Here is a 24,563-nt window from a genome sequence, read left to right on the forward strand (position 1 = left end):
AGAGCAGCAGGGCGCGCTGCACATCAGAGAAGCTTTGAAAGCCAGTTTCATGACTGGCCAGGGTACGGTGTGACAGTAGTGTTTGTTTCTCTTAAAGTTACCCACCTCCTATATATATGAAAGGAAATAAAGTCACAATTGTTTAAAAAGCATTCTTTATTATTTGTTGCACAAAACATTGAGAGAAATCAGAAGCCAGATGGGGGAGGGGGGTATTGGGTTAGGGGGGTGGAGGAGGAGGGAAGGACAAGTTCAGAAACCAAATCAAAATTTAGGATATGCCAGCTTTCTGCTGCTTGTGCAATCCTCTGGGGTTGACTATGTGGGTCCCCATAGCCTCCCCCTTCCTCCCCCGTGTTCTTGGGCCTCTGGGTGAGGAGGCTATGGAACTTGGGGAGGAGGGAAGGTGGTTATACAGGGGCTGCAGCGGCAGTCTGTGGTCTTGCTGCCTTTCCTGCACAGATCCACCATACAGAGGAGCATGTCAGTTTGCTCCCCCATGAACTTGACCATAGCATCCTGCCTGCTCTCATTGCGCATGTCCCTCCTCTCTTCGTATTCATGTAACGCTTTACATGTCTCCTCAATTGTTTGCCTCCACGCATTTAGTTGGGCCCTATCAGTGCGAGAGGACTGCATGAGCTCGGCAAACATATCGTCCCGAGTTTGTTTTTTCTGCCTTCTAATCTGGACCAGCCTCAGGAATGGAGTAGATAGGGGCCATGTTGAAACATTTGCACCTGCTGCGGAAGGAGAAAAAAGGGAGGGTAGTATTTTAAAAGATACATTTTAGACAACAAAGGGGACACTCTTTCTCAGTGAAACAGGCAATTCATAGGTTTCAGAGTAGCAGTTGTGTTAATCTGTATTCGCAAAAAGGAAAAGGAGTACTTGTGGCACCTTAGAGACTAAAATTTATTTGAGCATAAGCTTTCGTGAGCTACAGCTCACTTCATCGGATAGTACACAGCACATGTTCTTTCTGTACAAGGTCACATTTTGCCTCTTATACTGAAGTGCCTACCATTTTGGTGTGAGTAAGCCATCACATGCGGCCAGGCAACAGAATTCAGCTTGCAGGCAGCCATGGTAGGCCCTAGGGGCATGCGGGGTTCTGCTTCTTCCATATTCATTTCAATGATTTCAAACTGCCATGACCCCTTTCCCATAGCAAGCAATGCCTGGTGGGTTTGCCATATAAAAGGAGGGCCTGCGGGCTCTCTGGGATGATCTCTTCACACAACATTCTCCCCACCCCCACTGCGTGACTCTGATGAAGCTCTGAGCCCTTTAAACTAAATGCGAACAGCCCAGTGCGGGTGGGTTTCCCCCCACAGAATGGCTCGGATCAAGCTCTCACTCACCAGAAGTGCCTTCTCCAGGGTCATGGTCTGGGAGCATGCCTTGGGAGTAGGGGGAGGCTATTGGCTCCAGCGTTAAGAATAGTTCCTGGCTAGGGGGGAAAACGGATTCCATACTTGCCGCCTGTGCACTGTTCTCCTTGTCCTCCAAAAACTCATCCTCCTCGTTCCGTGCTACTCCCCCCTGGCAGCTGTCCATGGACAGTGGTGGGGTAGTGGTGGCATCACCCCACATAACTGCATGCAGCTCATGGTAGAAGCAGCATGTACGGGGCTGTGACCTAGAGCACTGTTCACCTCCCTGGCTTTTTGGTACGCTTGCTTGAGCTCCTTGATTTTTGTACGACACTGCTCTGTGTCCCTAGAGTAGCCTCTTTCCGTCATAGCCCTGGAGACTTTAGTGTATGTATTTGCGTTTCTTTTTTTGGAACGTAGTTCTGACACACCAGATTCGTCTCCCCAGCATGCAATGAGATCCAGTACCTCCCATTCGGACCATGTTGAAGCTTGTCTGTGAATCCGGGACTGCATGGTCTCTTGTGATGATGGACTCTGCATGTTCGCCTGTGATGGTGGACTGTGCTGACGGTCACCTGTGCTGATGGTGACCAAACAGGAAATTCAAAAGTTCCTGGGGCTTTTACTGCCTACCTGACTAGTGCATCGGAATTGAGAGTGTTGTCCAGAGTGGTCACAAGGGAGCATTCTGGGATAGCTCCCTGAGGCCAATAACGTTGAATTGCATCCACAGTACCTGTAACCCAGAACTGTGATCTTGATTTTAGTGCTACTCCACTTGCCAAGGTGGAGTACAGAAATCGGATTAAAGAGCCCTTTAAATTGAAAAAACTGGTTTGGTGGTGTGGAAGGAATCAGTTTTATTTCTAAGTAACTTGGCTAATTCCGAAATAACTGAGTACTGTAGACCATGCCTTAGCAATTGGCTGAACAAGAAGTAGGACTGAATGGACTTGCAGGCTCTAAAGTTTTACATTGTTTTTGAATGCAGTTATGTAACAACAACAAAAATCTACATTTGTAAGTTGAACTTTCATGACAGAGATTGCTCTACAGTATTTGTATGAGCTGAATTGAAAAATACTATTTTTTATTTATCATATTTATAGTGCAAATATTTGTAATAAAAATGATAATATAAAGTGAGCACTGTATACTTCATATTCTGTGTTGTAATTAAAATCAATATATTTCAAAATGTAGAAAAACATCCACAAATATGTAACAAATTTCAATTGGTATTCTATTGTTTAACAGTGTGATTAAAACTGTGATTAATTTTTTAAATTGTGATTCATTTTTTTGAGTTAATCGCATGAGTTAACTGTGATTAATTGACAGCCCTATCAGGAAGCTAAGGCTAATACACTATTTTTGCAAAATGTGACACAGACTCTATAATGATCACTAGTTCTCAGATCTTGGTTTTACGTTGCATTTCCAGTAGCATAGTGCTCCCTAAAATCATGCTGGGCCACTGGTTCAGTACTGACTCAAAGGAAGAGTGCCATTATTTAATCACCCACATCACTTTCAAGTGTTCCTTTGGTGTCTTCCACCAAATGTACTGCCTAAACCTAATCTGAATGACTGGAGTAGTTCGTCTTCATGTTCCATTTTGACAATATTTAGGGAGGAAATTGAAATGAACAACTAGGACTCAAAGTAAAAATAAAATACAAACCAATGGGTCAAATGTATCTTACAAATATATCTCACAGCGCTCTTCTCTAGAAGAAACTTGCTTTCAACTCACGTGCTCCATGAGAAAGGTATGTATATCCTCTCCTTCAGGTAAGTAGTCCTTCCAACTGAGGCCAGCCTCCCTCCATAAGACTCTTACTTTCTTATGGCTCTAAAACACAAAGCAATTTGTTCATTTTTAAATCTGAAGAGAAAAGTACAGGAGCTTAAACAGGCTGGAATGGTGCTGCTGCATAAAGAGAAATAAATAATCATTTAGCCATCCAAAAGTATGCCTAGCCATGATGTGAAAACTTCCAGAAAGCCTGTGCTGGAGAAGTTATATATAATATCCTACCTTTTACAGGTAAATGTTGTATCTTGTAAGATGCTCAGATGCCACAATGATGTGTAATAAATATGGCTGGCTTGATGTGATATATGGAGTTTGCAACAACATAACCAAAGATCATCTACAATAATGTGACCATATGTAAAAGTGTGGTCCAGTGGACATGATACAGAACGGGGACTCAAATGCGTGGGGTTCTACTCCTAGCTCTGCCACTGACTTGCTGTGCCCTAGTAAGAAATTACTCATCTTTCCATCCCTCTATATGAATAAAGTTAGAGCATGTCTACTTGAGAAAAAATCATGTTTACATGGATATCTTTTGTATGGAGATCAATCCTCAAGGTCATGTGTGTGACAACAAGGTCACAGTTTAAATCCTACAATTCATTGTAAATCTACGGAAAACTACCTTTACAACCATATGTATACAACCTTCTGCATCTGACAGTCCAGTAGACTTCATGCCTGACTTTTTAGAATTCCCCAAAATGTTTATATATATAATAAACAATACTGAAGATAGTGATAGTAATAAGCTTTTCTTTAGTGCCTTCCACCCAAGAATCTCAAAATACTTTGCAAATATCAATGAATTAAGCCTCACAACACATGTTTGGTAAGGTATTATTATCCTCATACAAATGGGTTATTGGGTGTCTAAAGTTAGACTTTATAAATGTGGCCTGATTTTCAGAGGTAGATTATAGAAGTCAGTGGGAGCTGCTTGTGCTCAGTATTTCTGTGACTCAAGCCTCAGATTTAGGTGACTAAATATGGTGTTGGATGCCTGACTTTAGACACCCAACACTGAAAATTTTGGCTTACGTGATTTACCTAAGGTTATGCCAGAAGTCTGACAGAGCTAGAAATAGAACCCAGATCTTCTGACTTTAGGCTGTGCTTTAACCACAAGATCATGGCTCCTCTCCCTGTTCTTCTCCCACATGATATAGAGAAAATGGCAATCCATAGTCCAAACAAGCAGCATATTACTTATTTTAAAATATAAAATATAAGCTTCTAGCTACATTAAGGAGCTGTTGCATGGAAAACTGACCTAATTTGAATCCATGCTTTAAAAAGGAGGCAATGAATGTACAGGGTTTAACGTACAAGACTACACAAAGTGAATTATTTATCCTGACCTTAGAAATAAAAATTTAAATATATGATACACTTATAGGGAAATTACTAAGGTGTCTGCACAGACAACTGTAAAAATGTGTAAGAGGGCTTTCTAAGTTATATGGTGAATAGATATCTCTATCCCTAGAGACAGGTGAATCTCAAGAGTTTTCAGGTTTAGTTTGGATAAACACTCAGAAGTCTGACTGGCCATCTGAAGCTTATCCGAACTCCCAGAACCTCTCAGGTCTGCAAGAACAGGCCCTTATGTGAGATTGTCAGTACTTGTTTCTGATCAGCCCAGAAATACTTTGAGAATGGTTCTCTTGCAATATTTCAGCACTCCAGCTTCTGGAAGAAGCCAGGTGCAGAGGTACCTACAAAAGGGAAACTTGATAAGAAAATGGTAACCCAACTTTTTGGAATCTTATGAGGCTTGGTTTGAAATTTGGGGGAGGAAAGGCAGGTTTTTAATGTTATTCGCACTGGTTCACCTATACCTAAATGTTGGGAATACGAGCACATTGTCTTTATGCATGACCATTTACTTTCTGCACCCAACACAATTTATAAGTTGTATCCCTGCATACTTACCATTTGTTTGCATAGAAGGTGCAATATTTCAGAAAGCAAGACCCCAGCTCTTCCCACAGGAAGTAACAGTTTGCTAAATTCTCTGGAATGGAACAGAAATAAATACTTTTATGATAATATTTTATTGTCTCAGACAAGTTACACTGTTGTGAAAAGCAGTTCTTGATTCGGGGCAGGAGAGAGGTGGGAATCAAGCTGATGCAGAAAACTGCACAGCTTTAACTTCTGCTCTGTATATGGGATCTCATCTTGCTCCCACTGAAGTTAATGTTAAAGCTCCGATCAACGTCACTGATGCAGAATTGGGCCAATTTCTAAAACTTAGAAAAACTGCACAACAAGAACAAATAAAACACCCCTATACCTTATTTTTACATAGGGCCAATCTACTTATTTTGATGGGATGAAGATTTGGTCTGTAGAATCTTGTAGATTGTAAGGCCTAGATTTTAAACTTATGCAGGTCCTTGATTTCAATGAGAGTTAGGTGCCCAAGTACCTTTAAAAACCTGTCCCTAAGCTCCTCGGAGCAGGGAATTGTCGCTTTCTAGATACTAGTATAGTGCTAGGCCCACAACAGGGCCCAAGCCTGGTTGGCCTATCTGTGCTGCTGCAATATAAATGTGATTGAAGGTGATAATAATAAAAATACAGTAATGCTCTGATTTTTGAAAATGGTTTTCCATTTTTGCGGGTGTAGCTTTGGGCTCCTGGTTAATAGTAATGAGATTGATGTCTAAGTGGTAATTAATTCTAGGCACAATTATCATACGTGAAAAACTTTATCTTCAGAAAATGAAGGCAGAGTTCACATCCCTTTAGAAGATTAGGGCCTTAATATTTCTGTGAGTCAATCTGGTCCTACAACTTTCGTTGGTTTTTAATTCAGCTAGAAAAAAACTGGGACTGAAGAGGGCTGATAGATAACATATAAAAAAAAAAAGAAAGAAAGACTGCACAACAGCAAGCTTCTGCACCATCAGAGCTTCCACATTAATGCAAATTTGATTTCTGGAACACCTCTCACAAGGTCTCACATTGACTCTCACACGCTGAGTCTCTTATTATTCCTGTCTAGTCAACTGACAGAAGTCATGCTGCTTAGATGTTATAGCATAATCAGGCTAATTTAGGCATGATGGTCACTAAACAAAAATAGCATTGCTTACGTTATAAGTTCTCTCATAGAGATTCCTCCTTCTTTTAACATGGGGGTCACCAATTCAGCTAGATACAACCAAATATGTGGTATATCAATGGCCATATCATCTGCCAGCTCCAAGGTGTCTGAAAACCTTTGGAAGAAAAGAGAAACTCCAAATATTAAATCCAATTCCCATCTCAGTGTATTTTTTTCTGCCAAGTAAATCCACCCTACATTATATATTTTTGATTTATATTAAAAAAGCCCAATGGTATGCCATCCAATGCTCCTCAGGTTATTGTGTAGCATACTTACCTCTTGGAAATGCTGAAGCACTGGAAGAATGTGCAAGAGGAAATTCCCTCCATGGAGCGCCATGGAGGATGGTAGTCAAAACATACAGGAAAACAATTTTTAAAACTCCCATTACCCTATAATGAGATGCTCATTAACAGTCCTGACATCTGTAAGGGTAAAAAAGCATTTTCTTTTTTAAAAAGAAAACCTCTAACAAACAGAATTTTACATGTGGGAAGACACAGAAAATATGGTATAAGATTTTCAACTGAACAATGTTTGATTAAGTCTGGTGTGATCCATCAAGTGCCTAAAACATAACACAAGAAAATAGTCAATAAACTGGAACGTGGCCTGAGAAGTTCAATCTTTCTCTTTTAGGAAAATCACCTGTACACTTGGCTGGGTTAGCAAGAGGACCTGGCATTACAAAACACTAGGCTCTATGGCTGATTTATGAGGTCTTTTCTCAAACTGCAGATCCAGATTTCAGAATTTTCAACACCTCTTCCAAAAGCATAATGATAAATTATCAATGAACCGGCTTCATGTTTCATCAGTGGTACCAGGCACTCACTTTTTACCTGGTGGATTTTAAATGCTCCTCTATCAGAAAATTCACACTGATTCATTGGTTCCCAGGAACCTTCAACAGTCTTCTGGTATCCATTTTAAATGGATTCTGGTGAATTCTCTTTTTCTTGTTTACTTGTTTCAGGGATGGTTTTTGAGGAGTGGCTGTCTCATATGCCTGTTTCTTTACTAAGGCTTCTGGTACTGGCTCATCCTGGGTTTGACTGAGCTCTTCTGCCAGTAATTTGGCTGTTTATTTCCTGTCATGCAGAGAGTTTCTCACTAGAGTTGAGCTTAGTTTAGATTTTGTGCTATGATCTTTTCTCACACCATGGCCCTGAATCTCATGGTAACATGTCATGGTGAACAGTACAGCAAGTCTTTAGCAATTTTGCTGTATGTCCACTGAATGTCATAGCTCTCCACCCTCATTCAGTTATCTCTAGTGCATTTGTTTGGTTTCTCGCCCTCCCCTCCCCCACAGGAATACCATATATCCTAATACTTTACCAACAATCCACTTCTTTGGGCACCATAACTCATAATTATGTAATAGTAAGAATAGTAAATATGGCAGGTGACCAGCCTGGCTTAACAGTGAAATCCTTGCTGATCTTAAACACAAAACAGAAGCTTACAAGAACTGGAAGATTGGACAAATGACCAGGGAGGAGTATAAAAGTATTGTTCGGGTGTGCAGGAGTGAAATCAGGAAGGCCAAATCACACCTGGAGTTGCAGCTAGCAAGAGATGTTAAGAGTAACAAGAAGGGTTTCTTCAGGTATGTTAGCAACAAGAAGAAAGCCAAGGAAAGTGTGGGCCCCTTACTGAATGAAGGAGGCAACCTAGTGACAAAGGACCAGAAAAAGCTAATGTACTCAATGCTTTTTTTGCCTCTGTCTTCACGAACAAGGTCAGCTCCCAGACTGCTGCACTGGGCAGCACAGCATGGAGAGAGGTGACCAGCCCTCTGTGGAGAAAGAAGTGGTTCGGGACTATTTAGAAAAGCTGGACGAACACAAGTCCATGGGACCAGATGAATGGCATCCAAGGGTGTTAAAGGAGTTGGCGGATGTGATTGCAGAGCCATTGGCCATTACCTTTGAAAACTCATGGCCATCGGGAGAGGTCCTGGAAAACTGGAAAAAGGCTAATGTAGTGCCCATCTTTAAAAAAGTTCAGAAGGAGGATCGGGGAACTACAGGCCAGTCAGTCACCTCAATCCTGGGAAAAATCATGGAGCAGGTCCTCAAGGAATCAATTCTGAAGCACTTAGAGGAGAGGAAAGTAATCAGGAAAAGTGAGCATGGTTTCACCAAGGGTAAGTCATGCCTGACTAATCTAATTGCCTTCTATGACGAGATAACTGTCTCTGTGGATGAGGGGAAAGCAATGGATGTGTTATTCCTTGACTTTAGCAAAGCTTTTGATACGGTCTCCCACGGTATTCTTGCCAGCAAGTTAAAGTAGTATGGGCTGGATGAATGGACTATAATGTGGCTAGAAAGCTGGCTAGACCGTTGGGCTCAACAGGTAGTGATCAATGGTTCCATGTCTACTTGGCAGCCGGCATCAAGCAGAGTGCCCCAAGGGTCGGTCTTGGGGCCAATTTTGTTCAATATTTTCATTAATGATCTGGAGGATGGCGTGGATTGCACCCTCAGCAAGTTTGCAGATAACACTAAACTGCGGGGAGTGGTAGATACGCTGGAGGGTAGGGATAGGATACAGAGGAACCTAGACAAATTAGAGGATAGGGCCAAAAGAAATCTGATGAGGTTCAACAAGGACAAGTGTAGAGTCTTGCACTTAGGATGGAAGAATCCCATTCACTGCTACAGACTAGGGACCGAATGGCTAGGCAGCAGTTCTGCAGAAAAGGACCTAGAGGTTACAGTGGACAAGAAGCTGAATATGAGTCAACAGTGTGCCCTTGTTGCCAAGAAAGCATTATGGCATTTTGGGTTGTATAAGTAAGGGCATTGCCAGCAGACCGAGGCACGTGATCGTTCCCTTCTATTTGACATTGGTGAGGCCTCATCTGGAGCACTGTGTCCAGTTTTGGGCCTCACACTACAAGAAGGATGTGGAAAAATTGGAAAGAGTCCAGCAGAGGGCAACAAAAATGATTAGGGGGCTGGAGCACATGACTTACGAGGTGAAGCTGAGGGAACTGGGATTGTTTAGTCTGCGGAAGAGAAAAATGAGGGGGGATTTGATGGCTGCTTTCAATTACCTGAAAGGGGGTTCCAAAAAGGATGGATCTAGACTGTTCTCAATGGTAGCAGATGACAGAACAAGGAGTAATGGTCTCAAGTTGCAGTGGGGGAGGTTTAGGTTGGATGTTAGGAAAAACTTTTTCACTAGGAGGGTGGTGAAGCACTGAAATGCGTTACCTAGAGAGATGGTGGAATCTCCTTCCTTAGAGGTTTTCAAGGTCAGGCTTGACAAATCCCTGGCTGGGATGATTTAGTTGGGGATTGGTCCTTCTTTGAGCAGGGGGTTGGACTAGATGACCTCCTGAGGTCCCTTCCAACCCTGATATTCTATGATTCGTTATCAATATCAAATGAAGTGTGATAAACTGTAGTTTACAGTGTTGTGATAGTTGTGTTGGTACCAGGATATTAGAGAGACATAGATTCATAGATACTAAGGTCAGAAGGGACCATTCTGATCATCTAGTCCGATTTCCTACACAACGCAGGCCAGAGAATCTCACCCACCAACTCCTACGAAAAACCTCACCTATGTCTGAGCTATTGAAGTCCTCAAATCGTGGTTTAAAGACTTCAGGGAGCAGAGAATCCTCCCTCAAGTGACCCGTGCCCCATGCTACAGAGGAAGGCGAAAAACCTCCAGGGCCTCTTCCAATCTGCCCTGGAGGAAAATTCCTTCCCGACCCCAAATATGGTGATCAGTTAAACCCTGAGCATATGGGCAAGATTCACCAGCCAGATACTACAGAAAATTCTTTCCTGGGTAACTCATGGTGGGTGAGGTAATACCTTTTACTGAACCAACATCTGTTGGTGAAAGAGACAAGCTTTCAAGATACACAGCTCTTCTTCTGGTCTGAAGATCAGACTCATCATGAATCTGTAAGTCACTGCATGTGCGCGCACACACACACACAATTTAAACCCTTGTGTATGTATTTGTTACCCTAGCTCACATGGAACAACAGATTTTAACTAGATATTATAAAGCCTATTATTTTAGGTTTGTCTTTTGGTGACAGTATGTGTTTCCAAAGTGAATGTTCATCTTGTCCAGCAGCAAGCCATTTACTGGGAAGGTGTACTTACCACACATTATACTTGGAGACCAAATGTTTCTACTCTATGAGCTATCTGGCCTCCACTAGTCATAGAAGCAAAAGGGCCTTCCAAGTCTATTGATAAATCCAGGTTATATAAATCAGCTTTTAGATTTTTTTGATGTCAAAACTCACTGTTAGTGATGGACTTGCTGACACTGTCATCACTAAGCAGTCAATAGCAGTGTGATATGGCAACCTTTCAAATAAAAGCACCAGGACGTGGCTACAGACACTAACATTTAACATGTAAAAACATTAATTTCTTCTGTCATTTCTGAGCACTACTTTCTGAGTTATTCCTGGTTTAATCATTACATTATGATCCCTGGGGGGTACTGGCTGGCTTAGGGTACTCTTATTGGGATACATGGTTCGTTTTACTTTTGTGCAACAGGTTCAGATCTAGGCTAGGTCAGTGTGATCTGGATGCAGTTACCATATGACAATATTAACACCTGTTCAGTGATCAATGAGGTGGTCTATCTTCAGTTCCTAGAGGAGAGGTGTCCACATCACCAGCAACATAACTGCATTTGACACCATATTACCCTTATCTCCAGAGTTGGTCCCTATAAATCAGAGCTGAGTCACTGGCAGCGGGTCCTGCCTGAGTGAAGCCTGTCTTGTCATTGCAAGAACTATCCCTATTCTGTGGATAGATGAAGGACTTTAGTTTAAAGATCTGCCAATATGGCACCTTTCGCAAGCATTAATTTCACTCAAATATTGATTTAACACACCCCTTGCTCCAGTTATACGAGACTCCTCAATGGGCAAATATAAATCCTCTTTCACAAAGGATACTTGTAGGATACTGTTGCTCTCACAGGAAGCTGGGAAGGGGGTATCCCCCAATACAAGGAGTATGTTTTTGAAATTAACACAAAAAGAAATTAGCGATCCAATTGAAGTGTTCATATGGCAGAATACCAACCCCTTGAAGAACTCCTGTTTGCTTAGCTTTTCCGATTGCACCAACTGATGTAGTAACTGGCCCATGTGATCCCTGGTGATCTGACTCCTCTCGAGAGTAGACTCCACTCCGACTCGCACAAAAACGGGCAGCAGACTCTGTGCATTCAACTCCTCCACACACTGCATTGCTTCCTGTTCAAACACCACAGAGAATCATTTATCTGAATTCTGGGAATCATCAAGACATGCAAGGCAGGAGAATGTTCTTCACTAAAATGAAGTCCACGACACTTAATTCTTTTGGCTGAAGTCAATACATTATTTTGATACATTTGTGTCATTCAGGGAAACTGAAAGGTGAGGGTGCATAATTAACATCATTAACATAGCCTCAAGACATCCCTGAGGCAGAGAACTCAGTAGGGGTAAAAACAAAGAAAAGTATTAGATATTTATACAGATCAGAGTGACCACAGTTACAGTTAATAGAATTTTTAAATACTCATGCTTCAGAGAATACACTAGCTGCTAACTGACAGGTGCTAGGAAGAAAATTCTTCTATGGACAGGGTATTCTATTATTGTCCTCTAGAAAGGTTCTTGCCTCTTCCTCTAAAACATTGTTCCATCTCAGTGAGAGGATACTCGACTAGATGGAATTCTGGTCCAATCTGGTGTGGCAATTCCTATGTTATGAAAAGATGCCATGTAATGAAGCAGAAAATATATGAATCATATTTGGAAAATGCAATATTTCCTCTATATACAGCCCCTACATTCTGGTACCCACATTTTATAAAATACACAAGTATAATACTCTGAAGAATAGTCAGAGAGAAATACAGTAACACCATACTTCTAACATCTGCACTATCATCAGAGAAGAAGCTCTTCAACTGAATGTTTAAATCAAACACAGTAGACTTCAGTGGACTCCTTATGACTCAATACATTTAAATGCCCTTTATCTTGGCTCATACCCTCTGTTGTAGCCCCAGATAAATGTCTGGACTTTTTAGGTGGCTATTTTCCACAGGTCACAGGGTCTAAGGTAGTCCCAGACTCCATGTTGAGGCCATAGTTTTAAATCAGGTGTATGTTAGTGCCTGACAGAAACAAGGATAATGTGACTAAAGGTTTTTACAATGGACTGCTGAGTCCATGGCTGTACATTTCAGCTGTCACTAGAGGATGCCACAAAGCTAAATCCCAGTTTTAATCTCATTACAAAGTAAACACCGTGGTTAAATACATGAAGAACCAGGGTGTTTCTACTGATATGTGCCACATCAAAACTCTGTTAAGGTGAAGTTAAGGTTGTAGGCACATACCAGTGGTTGGAGTGCCTATTACATTTCAAGAATGTTGTAGCTAAAAAGCATAAAACAAAACCTATAATAACCAACCTCAAATGTTTAACCCTTAGGAAATGCAGTTATGGTTGCACTTCTCAAACAAGAACCCAAACTACTTTAACTCTGCCTCCATAGAAATATCCTGAGAAAATCAGAAAAAGCATACTCCTATATCCAGCCAAAACAAACTGTTTCATTGTATCAGTGACCACAGAAACTAAAATGCCTTATAATGGGTAAACTTAGAGGTATATCTCAAAAAAAAAGTAAAGGACTGGAGATTTATTTATTTATTTATTTTAGAAGTAAGCAGTCCTCATATGACCTATACTAAGATACTAAGTAAATATTCCCTAGTGACAACACTAAATCAAATTTCATTAACTCTTGAAATCAGCCTTTAATAAGCCAAATATTCGTCCTGGGAGCTAACTTTTGGACAAATAGAGTCATGTACAATAGGATTTACCTCTCCTGCCTGTTTTTTTGGCTACAAAATTTTAGAAGAATTTTGGAACTGTGTTTAATGACTCTATTTGCAGGATGTCAATTCAGGAACCCCTCATCCTAGTCACTTGAAACTTTGTGGAAAAATGTGCTACAGACCTAGTCTATCAATTTTGAGGACAATATACTTATGGATTTTACAGGAGAGGCCAAAATCCAGCTTACAATGGAAACTCAGTTGCAACCCTAATTATAGAGTGATGCCAGTTGCTCAATAATTCTCAGCATTTACTGTCTCTGGAGAGCTTTGTTCAATATGTATTATTTCATATTCCTTGAGATCAGAACAACGGGTTCCTTATAGGTGAATTAAACTTTGTCTAGTTTCCCTAACTTTCTACATCCAGCATTGACTTACTATTATAACAGTGCTGCTCAGTGGTCATGACAGACATATCTAAAACTTTCTACTTACAATACCCAAAGGGGACTATTTTTCCTCTGTCGTTAGCAATGGAAGAATCAGAACAGTCAGAGAACTGTGCTAAAGTTGTGCACCGATCCCTTCTATCTGAATTCCAGCAGGTCCCATGTTTATGTTAAAGAACTAAGAACAGGGTGCTTAAAAAGACACTGTTCCTGGAAAGGAAAAAATGCTAAAGATCCCACTGTTCCATGGCTTTCTGGAAGGTGAGGTTTTCATTCTGTTTACCTTATAATCGTTAATGTGCAAGAACTCATCAATGATGGATTTGCACTTTCTCTCCATTTCCTCTTCTGACAGTGAAGATTTGTCTTTTACTGGAGCTGAGGGAGTTTCTGGCTTGGCTGGTAATAAGGTAGAGAAAACAGACACTGGATAAACAGGTCATCTTCAGTTCCAAAAAAAAGTATTTTTAAAGACATATTTAAAAAATCCCTCACATCTCCTCTCTCTGCCATTCCTGCTGGTTGAACAGAACTCTTGATAGGCACTCTCTGCTGTGATGACTGAAAGAAGGCTGATTTGGAAGTATGACAGGGTGAGGGTAAAATAAACAGTTTAGATTCTGTTTTCTGCCAGTTTCTCATGATCTGATCATCAGGCATAAATCATTTCTTATTTAGCTTGTCTTTCAACTTGTGAACCCTCCATGTCTGCAAATCACCTTTCTCAGTGAGCATAATGCTTGGCAGTGACATCGCATTTTATACTTTCAAAGCACTTTACAAACATGAAATAATTAATTTTTGAGCTGTGGCAGCAGTTCTCACTGAATACTGCAAATTTACAGCATGTTGCCTGTGAATGTCAGAAACCAAAGACAATCTCCCTAATTCCAAAATCCACAGTAGAAAGCAAACCCCCAAAGGCTCTCTCCCCAGCCAATCTTCCGGGTCTGGACTTGCCTCCCCTCAAACTCACTTCAGAGAAAAGCCTGAATACACAGAAGGGCTCGCACTGTGCTCTGCAAGTTATGACCTTTATTTAGTATTTGTATTGCGGTAGCATTAATGACATGCTAGACACTGTCCAAGCAAATTGTAAGGCACTGTCCCTACCCCAAAAGGCTCACAATCCAAAGCTTTTACACATGGAACCTTTTCTTAAATTTCCCCAGTATTGTGCTACTACTGGCTCAGCTCCAATGGAGAGAGCAACAGCAGGCCTTGAGCACAGACAAGGTATCAACAGCCACCAATGTTTCTACTGTTGTGGCATCATGACTTGCTCTGAACAAGGTTAGATGGCACAGTGGTAAAGACGTTGCACTTTGTCTACATTCGATTTCCCATCACTGGGAAATGTTAAAGTGTAGACACAGCCTGAAGAGACAACAAATACTGGTGCTTAGATACCATGGTGGTAAGAGCCTAGAAAGCATCTAAAATAGACAGAACACGACTAACCAGGGATTCAGTTGTACCAGATCCTGAGAGTGCACACTCACAACTGAAGTCAGTGGGACATGAGGTGCATAGCACCTCTCAAGAAGCAGAAGTTCTTAGAATCATAGAATATTAGGGTTGGAAGAAACCTCAGAAGGTCATCTAGTCCAATTCCCTGTTCAAAGCAGGACCAACACCAACTAAATCATCCCAGCCAAGGCTTTGTCAAGCCAGGCCTTAAAAACCTCTAAGGATGGAGATTCCACCACCTCCCTAGGTAACCCATTCCAGTGCTTCACCACCTTCCTAGTGAAATAGTGTTTCCGAATAGCCAACCTAAACCTCCCCCACTGCAACGTGAGACCATTGCTTCTTGTTCTGTCATCTGCCACCACTGAGTACAGCCTAGCTCCATCCTCTTTGGAACCCCCTTTCAGATAGTTGAAGGCTGCTGTCAAATCCCCCCACACTCTTCTCTTCTGCAGACTAAATAACCCCAGTTGCCTCAGCCTCTCCTCAGAAGTCATGTGCCCCAGCCCCCTAATAATTTTCATTGCCCTCCACTGGACTCTCTCCAACTAGTCCACATCCCTTCTGTAGTGGGGGGATCAAAAGTGGACACAATACAGTAACTCCTCGCTTAACTTTGTAGTTATGCTCCTGAAAAATGCTACTTTAAGCTGGTGAAGTCAGAGGGTGGGATATTTCCCAGGGAATGCCTTACTGCTAAATGATGAACTAGCATTTGGCTGAGCCCTCAAGGGTTAACACATTGTTGTTAATGTAGCCTCACACTCTACAAGGCAGCATGAATGGAGGGAGGGGAGACACCATGGCAGACAGAGACAGAGACACGCACCTTGTGTGTGAGAGAGAGATGTGCATTGCCCCTTTATACAAGCTGACCCCACTTTAAATACACTGCCTTTTTAAGTAGATCAGCAAGTTGAGACAGCAGCTGCTGCCAGCAAGCTCCCACTGTCCTGAGCCCTATGGTGTCCCCACTACTGCTCTGTGGATGGGAGGTGGGGAGGGGGACACCCTGACATTAGCACCTCTCCCATCCCTTGCATAGCAAGCAGGAGCCTCCGGGGAGCAGGTCAAAGGTAGAGGTTAGGAGGCAGTGGGGGAGGGACAGCTGAACTGCCGGACAATTGATAGTTTGCAGGGCAGCTGCCGCACAGGGAACTTAGGGGAGCGGAGAGCTGACACGGGGGCTGCCGGTCTACCCTGGTTCCAAGTCTCCACCAGCAGCTCCAACAGTTGCTCTTCCTGCAAGAGGTGGACAAAGAAGGCGGCTGCCAAACAATGTTATAAGGGAGCATTGCGCAACTTTAAACGAGCATGTAGCCTAATTGATCAGCAGGATAACAATGAAACAACATTAACCGGGATGACTTTAAGTGAGGAGTTACTGTCCTCCAGGTGTGGCCTCACCAGTGCTGAATAGAGGGGAATAATCACTTCCTCGATCAGCTGGCAATGCTCCTACTAATACAGCCAATATGCCACTGGCCTTCTTGGCAACGAGGGCACACTGCTGACTCATATCCAGCTTCTTGTCCACTGTAATCACCAGGTCCTTGTCTGCAGAAAAGATGGGCACTCACCTTTGTAACTGTTGTTCTTTGAGATGTGTTGCTCATATCCATTCCAATTAGGTGTGCGTGCGCTGCGTGCATGATTATCGGAAGATTTTTACCCCCGCAACACTTGGTGGGTTGGCTGAGGCGCCCCTGGAGTGGCACCTTCATGGCGCTGGATATATGCCCCAGCCGACCCAGTGCCCCCTTAGTTCCTTCTTGACAGCTACTCCGACAGAGGGAAAGGAGGGCAGGTTTGGAAAGGATATGAGCAACACATCTCGAAGAACAACAGTTACAAAGGTGAGTAACCATCTTTTCTTCTTCAAGTGCTTGCTCATATCGACTCCAATTAGGTGACTCCCAAGCCTTACTGAGGCGGTGGGGTCAGAGTGAGATGTCGTGGAGCGAAGGACCGCTGAACCAAATGCAGCATCACCCCTGGACTGCTGAATTATGGCATAGTGTTTGGCAAAGGTATGCACCGAAGACCAAGTCGCTGCCCTACATATCTCCTGTATGGGACGTGTGCCAGGAAAGCAGAAGATGACGCCTGAGCCTGTGTGGAGTGGGCGGTAAGGTGAGTAGTTGAGACACCAGCCAAGTCATAGCACGCACAGATGCATGATGTGATCCAGGACAAGAGGCGCTGGGAGGAGACCGGAAGGCCCTTCATCTGGTCTGCCACAGCAACAAACAGCTGCGATGTTTTCCTGAAAGGTTTTGTTTGCTCGATGTAGAAGGCGAGGGCCCTGTAAATGTCCAGGGAGTGCAGCTGTTGTTCCCATTGAGAGGCGTGCAGCTTCGGGTAGAAGACGGGGAGGAAGATGTCCTGGCTGAGATGGAAGGCAGACACCACCTTAGGGAGGAAGGCAGGGTGGGGTCACAGCTGTACCTTGTCCTTATGGAACATCGTATACGATGGTTCCGATGTGAATGCCCTGAGCTCAGACACGCCTTGCCGAAGTGATAGCTACGAGGAAGGCTGTCTTACACGAAAGGTACAGGAGTGAGCAGGTGGCCATCGGCTCGTACGGGGGAGCCATGAGTTTGGAGAGGACCAGGTTAAGATCCCACGTAGGGACTGGTTTTTGAATTCGTGGGAACAGGCGCTCCAACCCCTTGAGAAATCTGCTGACCATGGGATTGGAGAAGACCGAATGCCCGTTTTGAGCCGGGTGGAAAGCCAAAATAGCTGCCAGGTGCACTCTGATGGATGATATTGCCAAGCCCTGCTGTTTTAAGGACAGGAGGTAGTCCAAGATGATAGGTACTGACGCCTGTAGCAGGGCCGTATGACTCTGAGTGCACCAGCAGGAAAAACGCTTCCACTTGGCTAAATACTTGGACTTGGTAGAGGGCTTCCTGCTACCCAAAAGGACCTGCTGTACCAAATGAGAGCAGCACAGCTCAGATTGACTTAGCCATGCAGCATCCACGCTGTGAGGTGAAGAGATTACAGGTCAGGATGACAGTCGTCCGTGGTCCTGAATGATCAGGTCTGGCCACAGCAGAAGTGAAATTGGAGTGTTCACCGACAGCTCTAGGAGAGTGGTATACCAGTGCTGCTTGGGCCATGCTGGGGTGACCAAAATCAGATGGGCTTTGTCCCTGTGCAACTTGAGCAGGACCCACTGGACTAGCGGGAATGGAGGGAAGGAGTAAAAGCACAGGTGATCCTTCCACTGTATTAGGAAGGCGTCCGACAGGGAACCCGGAGAGTGTCCTTGTAGAGAGCAGAACACTCGGCATTTCCGATTCTCGTGAGAGGCAAATAGGTCTATCAGGGGAAAGCCCCACTTCAGGAAGACAGAGTGGATGACGTCCGGGTGAACCGACCACTCGTGAGTCTGGAATGATCTGCTGAGGTGGTCTGCTAAGGTGTTCTGAACTCCTGGGAGAAACGACGCCACCAGATGGATCGAGTGGGCTATACTGAATTCCCACAGACGACTGGTCTTCTGACAGAGGGGAGACGACCGGGCTCTCCCTTGCTTGTTGATGTAAAACATGGCCATTGTGTTGCAGTCCTCACAGACAACACAACGGCCTTGAATGCGCTCTCGGAATGCCTGACACACCAGGTGCACAGCTCCGAGTTCCTGTAAATTGATGTGCAGGGATATCTCTCCTGCCAACCATAGCCCTGTGTATGGAGGACCCCGAGGTGGCTAGGGACATGGAGGGCTGCGGGGCGTGAAACGGCACCCCTTCGCACACTGATTTGGGGTCCAGCCACCAGCCTAGAGAGGCTAATATCCCTGGCGGTACGGTAACCACCGTCCTCAAGCTGTCCCGACCTGGGTGGTATACTGTTGATAGCCAGGCTTGGAGTGGACGTAGTTGCAGCCTGGCGTGCATGGTCACATATGTGCAAGAGGCCATATGTCCCAGGAAGCATAGGCATGTTTTCACGGTCGAGGTTGGGAAGTTTGGACGATGCTCACCAGGGATTGGAAGTGTGCTTCCGGCAGAAGTGCTTGGGCTAGGCCTGAGTCTAAGACTGCTCCTATGAATTCTGTCCTCTGGGTTGGTACCAGAGTAGATTTCGCAACATTGAGCAGGAGGCCCAGTCGATTGAACATGTTCATGGTGAGCTGGACATGAGACTGCACCTGATCCCTGGAGTGGCCCCGAATAAGCCAGTCGTTGAGGTATGGGGAACACTTGGATCCATTGTCCATGAAGGGAGGCAGCCACAACAGCCATGCACTTGGTAAACACCTTGGGGGCCACAGATAGGCCAAAAGGAAGGACAGTGAATTGAAAGTGCGGTTGATTGACCACAAAGCGAAGGAAGCGTCTGTGCACTGGGTAGATTGTGGAAGTACGCGTCCTCCATGTCGAGGGCGGCGTACCAGTCTCCAGGATCTAAGGAAGGAATAACGGTCCCTAGAGAGACTATAAAAAGAAAAGGAGTACCCGTGGCACCTTAGAGACTAACAAATTTATTAGAGCGTAAGCTTTCGTGAGCTACAGCTCACTTCATCGGATGCATTTGGTGCATTTGGTCTAATAAATTTGTTAGTCTCTAAGGTGCCACGGGTACTCCTTTTCTTTTTGCGACTACAGACTAACACGGCTGCTACTCTGAAACCTGTCATTAGAGAGACTATGTGGAACTTCAACTTTACCATGAATTTGTTGAGTCCGCGTAGAGTCCAGGATGGGCCGAAGCCTGCCCTTGGCCTTGCGGATTAGGAAGTAGCGGGAGAAAAACTCCCTGCCCCTTGACTGGCTTAGAACCTCCTCTATTGCCCCCACAGCTAGGAGTGATTGGACCTCCTGTAGAAGGAGGTGCTCATGAGAAGGGTCCCTGAAGAGAGACAGGGTAGAAGGGTGGGAGGAGGAGGGGGGCGAAAGCAAAGCAAAGCAAATTGTAGGGAGTAACCCCTTTCCACCGTGCTAAGGACCCAACGGTCTGATGTTATGTGAGACCACGCATGGAAGAAATGGGAGAGACGATGTTGGAAAGACGGGAAGGATCCTGAATGGAGACTGGTGCTCCGTCCTCGGGCACATCTTTGAAAGTTCTGCTTAGGCCCAGCCGATGGCTTGGGAGGGCCCTGGCCTTGGCTGGCTTGGTGGCCAGTTTGTCGTCTTCTAAAGAAGTTCTGTCTTGATCGAGGGGGAGGGTAGGACCTCTGAGGCTGCGGTTTGAAGGGCCTTCTCTGTGTTACTGGGGTATGCATTCCCAGAGAGCGCATAATAGTTCTTGAGTCTTTCAGACTCTGCAGCTTTGAGTCTGTTTTGTCTGAGAATAGGTCCTGGCCATCAAAGGGTAGGTCCTGGAGGGTCTGCTGCAACTCTGGTGATAAGGCAGAGACCTGCAGCCACGAGATGCGGTGCATGGCTATGCCCGAGGCCAGGGTCCTAGCCGCCGAGTCCGCCGCATCCAGAGAGGCTTGCAGGGAGGTTCTGGCCACCTTCTTGCCATCCTCCACTAGAGCCCCAAATTACTCTCTGGACTTCTGTGGAACCAACTTTTTGAATTTCTCCATAGAGTGCCACAAATTATAATCGTATCTGCTCAGGAGCTCCTGCTGGTTGGCCACCCTGACCTGCAAGCCTCCACCTTGTGCCCAAACAAGTCTAGGCATCTAGCGTCCTTTGATTTAGGTGCCAGAGCCTGCTGACTGTGCCGTTCCCTCTCATTGATTGAAGCCACGGCAAGGGAACACGGTTGGGGGTGCGTGTAGAGGTACTCGTACTTCTTTGAGAGAACAAAGTACTTCCTTTCCACCCCCTTGGCCATATGTGGAATAGAGGCTGGAGATTGCCAGATTGTCTTGGCATTGGCCTGTATAGTCCGTATGATGGGAGGGCCACCCTGGACGGTGCCTCCGTGGACAGAATGTGGGCAACTGGGTCCTCTACCTTCACTACCTCCTCTACCTCGAGGTTCATATTTTGCGCCACCCTGCGGAGCAGCTCCTGGTGTGCGCGGAGGTCCATAGGAGGAGGGCCCGAAACCGTAGTCCCTGCCACTGCCTCATCAGGTGAGGATGAGGAAGATACCCCCAGGATTAAGGGATCCTGTGTGGGATCCTCATGTGGAGGAACTTGTTGCCCAAGGTCCACCACGTTAGGGGCATGGGCCTGCGTTGGTGCTGGAGCAATCCCCTCAAAACCCCTGGGGGAGAGGGGGAACAAGACACAGTGGCCTCCGGTACTCGGGGCTCCAAAGGGGCGGAACGGGAAGCCCCCGAAGGAATCTGTTGGGCCTGATGGTATGCCCGGGGGTCCAAAAAGACCACTGCGGAAGTCCTTGGCCCAGGTTCTGGCCTTCGTCCAGCCACTGGCCTGCACCGTCCTCGCCCTGGTCCTGGGCATGGTGGCCACCTTGTGAGCGTGACAACACAGAGGCAGAACGAGATGGCCAAGGCGGTGCCCAACTTGTCGGCGCAGAGTCCCCCGGTGCTGTATGGTGTCATGGTGCCAGAGACCAGTGGTGTGATGTAGAATGGTACCGAGACATCTATCGGTGCCTGTGGTCGTATCGGTACTGGAAGTCTGATCTGGATCTCGATGGTGACCTTCAATGAGATCGGCGCCAGGATCGGCTCCAGGTCGAGCGCTGCTCTGACCGGTACAGGGAGCGGCGCAGAGCAGAGAGCCCAATCGGTACTGGCCGTACCGCGATTTGGATCTTTGTGAGCCGAGTGGCGTTGCGAGTATGACTGGCGCCGAGAACAGGATCGGTGCCGGGACCGCAAGCGACGCTGTGAAAGGTGCTGGGACCAAGATCGGGACCGGGATTGGTGCCACCCTGCTTCATTTGGCGATGGCGGACATATCAGGGACAGTTTTCTCTTCGACGGCACTGCCTGCACCAGAGCTGCCGCTGGCTGCAGGGGAGTCGGCTCTGTGAGAAGGTCTCTGGCGTGGAGGGCAGCCTTAGCTCGATCGCGGTGTGCACCAGGGAGCTTACATGCACCGGACTCGACGGCCCTTGCGGCACCAGAGTCAACAGTGCAGGAGCCGTTACTTGTCTTGTGGGCTCCAGCAATGGACGCGGCTCCGATTGCGGTGTGGGAAGTGTCAGTGGCTGTCGAACCAACAAAGAAGAAGCAGTTGGCATCTGCTTGGGCTGCTTCTTCTTCTGGCCTGGAGACAGGGACCGGCGCCGCGGTGGTGGAGGTTCCAGGTGGGTCTGACACCGCGAGTCTTTATCGGAGTCCGAACGAGGTGCCGGACCAGTTGGTGCCGCAGGGGCACTCCGCACCAAAGACGACGCCGAGTCCCTGTGCGTGGAGGAAGGGACCGGGCCAAGTGCTGCCTTCATAAGGAGCTGCTTGAGTCTAAAGTCCAGCTACTTTTTGGTCCTCAGCTTGAAGGCTTTGCAAATGCAGCACTTGTCCGCTTGGTGAGATACCCCCATACACCTTAGGCAAGAGTCGTGGGGGTCTCCCGTTGGCATTGGCTTCAGGCAAGCTGAGCAGGGTTTGAAGCCCAGAGACCCAGGCATGGGCCCCGGTACCGGGACGGGGGAGAGGGGAGAAGACCCCGCTCCACCTTACTAAGTACATTAATCTAACTACACTAACTACTAACAACTATAAACAACTATTAACAACTAATTACATCTATTAACGGGTACTAAGAGAGAAAGTTAGGGAGAGTGGAGATCAGCTACGCTGCGCTCCAGAGTTCCAACGACCGTCACAGGTGGTAAGAAGGAACTGAGGGGGTGCTGGGTCGGCTGGGGCATATATCTGGCGCCATGAAGGTGCCATTGCAGGGGGTGCCTCAGCTGACCCACCGAGTATTGCTGGGGTAAAAATCTTCTGACAATCGTGCATGCGGTGCATACACACCTAATTGGAATCGATATGAGCAAGCACTCGAGGAACTGCTGCTTAGGCAGTCGGTCCCCAGCCGGCATGGCATTCTTCCTTCCTAAGTGCAGGACTCTGCACTTGTTCTTGTTGAACCTCATCAGATTTCTTTTGGCCCAATCCTCCAATTTGTCTAGGTTACTCTGGACCCTATCCCTACCCTCCAGCATATCTATCTCTCTCCCCAGCTTAGTATCATCTGCGAATTTGCTGAGGGTGCAATTAATCTCATCATTCAGATCATTGATAAAGATGTTGAACAAAACCGGCCCCATGGGCACTCCACTTGGTACCGGCTGCCAACTAAACATCGAGCCGTTGATCACTACCCATTGAGCCCGACAATCTAGCCAGCTTTATATCCACCTTATCGTTCATTCATCCAATCCATATTTTTTTAACTTGCTGGCAAGAATACTGTGGGAGACCGTATCAAAAGCTTTGCTAAAATCAAGATATATCACATCCACCGCTTTCCCCATATCCACAGAGCCAGTTATCTTATCATAGAAGGCAATCAGGTTAGTCAGGCATGACTTGCCCTTGGTGAATCCATGTGGACTGTTCCTGATCACCTTTCTCTCCTCCAAGTGCTTCAAAATGGATTCCTTGAGGATCTGTCCATGATTTTGCCGGGGACTGAAGTAAGGTTGTAGTTCCCCGGGTTCTCTTTCTTCCCTTTTTAAAATATGGGCACTATATTTGCCTTTTTCCAATCGTCTGGGACCTCCCCCAGTTGCCACGAATTTTCAGAGGAAATGGCCAATGGCTCTACAATCACATCAGCCAACTCCCTCAGCATCCTTGGATGCATTAGATCTGGACCCATGGACTTGTGCATGTCCAGCTTTTCTAAATAGTCCTTAACTTGTTCTTTCACCACTGAGGGCTGCTCACCTCCTCCCCATACTGTATTGCCGAGTGCAGCAGTCTGGGAGCTTCCCTTGTCTGTGAAGACCAAGGCAAAAAAAGCATTGAGTACTTCAGCTTTTTCCACATCATGTGTCACTATGTTGCCTCCCCCATTCAATAAGAGTCCCACACTTTCCCTGACCTTCTTCTTGTTGCTAACATACGTGTAGAAACCCTTCTTGTTACCCTTCACATAGTTCATAGGTTCTGGCCCAGGCAGATAAAGTTTGAGAGTTAAAGGCCTTCCACTGAAAATGCTATGCCTCAGCATTCCATCCTGGGACCATTAACAGAAGCATCTTGGCTAGACTCAACTGTTGAGAATGTGCAAAGACAGCAAGGTGGTGACTGGGCAACCAGGACTCAGCCCCATTTTTATTCCTTAGTTGTGTCCATTATCTTGGCACCTTACAAAAATTAACACAAACACAACATCCAACAAAAATAGATCTTTCTAAAATGACCACATCCTGCTGCTAGAAGGGTCCAACAATCAATTAAAGGTCTAGCCAAACAGATGGCTCTTACACTGTGCCCGAACCTCACCAGGCTTGGGATCTGACCAACCACCCCAGGCAACAGGCTCCAGATACATGAGATCAGAACTGAGAATATATCTTCCACTGGTCCTGGGGAGAACTATCCCAGGAATTGACAGCAAGATCAAAAAGA

General features: G+C 45.5%; 1 protein-coding gene and 1 long non-coding RNA gene across 40 annotated transcripts in view; one reads left to right on the plus strand and one right to left on the minus strand.

The window, feature by feature from the left end:
* EIF4G3 (eukaryotic translation initiation factor 4 gamma 3) overlaps positions 1 to 24,563 on the minus strand; it is a 455,276-nt gene that overhangs the window by 24,980 nt on the left and 405,733 nt on the right. For 38 of the 39 annotated variants that reach the window (XM_043500160.1, XM_043500159.1, XM_043500158.1 and 35 more), the window contains 5 exons: positions 13,902 to 14,017; positions 11,407 to 11,579; positions 6,306 to 6,431; positions 5,137 to 5,218; positions 3,136 to 3,234 (listed from right to left, as the gene is read on the minus strand). In XM_043500160.1, coding sequence (XP_043356095.1) covers positions 3,136 to 3,234; positions 5,137 to 5,218; positions 6,306 to 6,431; positions 11,407 to 11,579; positions 13,902 to 14,017 — 596 coding nt within the window. Of the gene's footprint in view, positions 1 to 3,135; positions 3,235 to 5,136; positions 5,219 to 6,305; positions 6,432 to 11,406; positions 11,580 to 13,901; positions 14,018 to 24,563 lie in introns of those variants that run through there. The other variant, XR_006276414.1, reaches the window with a different exon arrangement.
* Positions 4,801 to 23,148, plus strand: LOC122457092. Its single transcript, XR_006276416.1, has 3 exons — positions 4,801 to 4,811; positions 9,468 to 9,472; positions 22,991 to 23,148. It is a non-coding gene; the product is annotated as an uncharacterized LOC122457092 (long non-coding RNA).

Source organism: Dermochelys coriacea, chromosome 18 (assembly GCF_009764565.3).
Source record: "Dermochelys coriacea isolate rDerCor1 chromosome 18, rDerCor1.pri.v4, whole genome shotgun sequence".
NCBI lineage: Eukaryota > Metazoa > Chordata > Testudines > Dermochelyidae > Dermochelys > Dermochelys coriacea.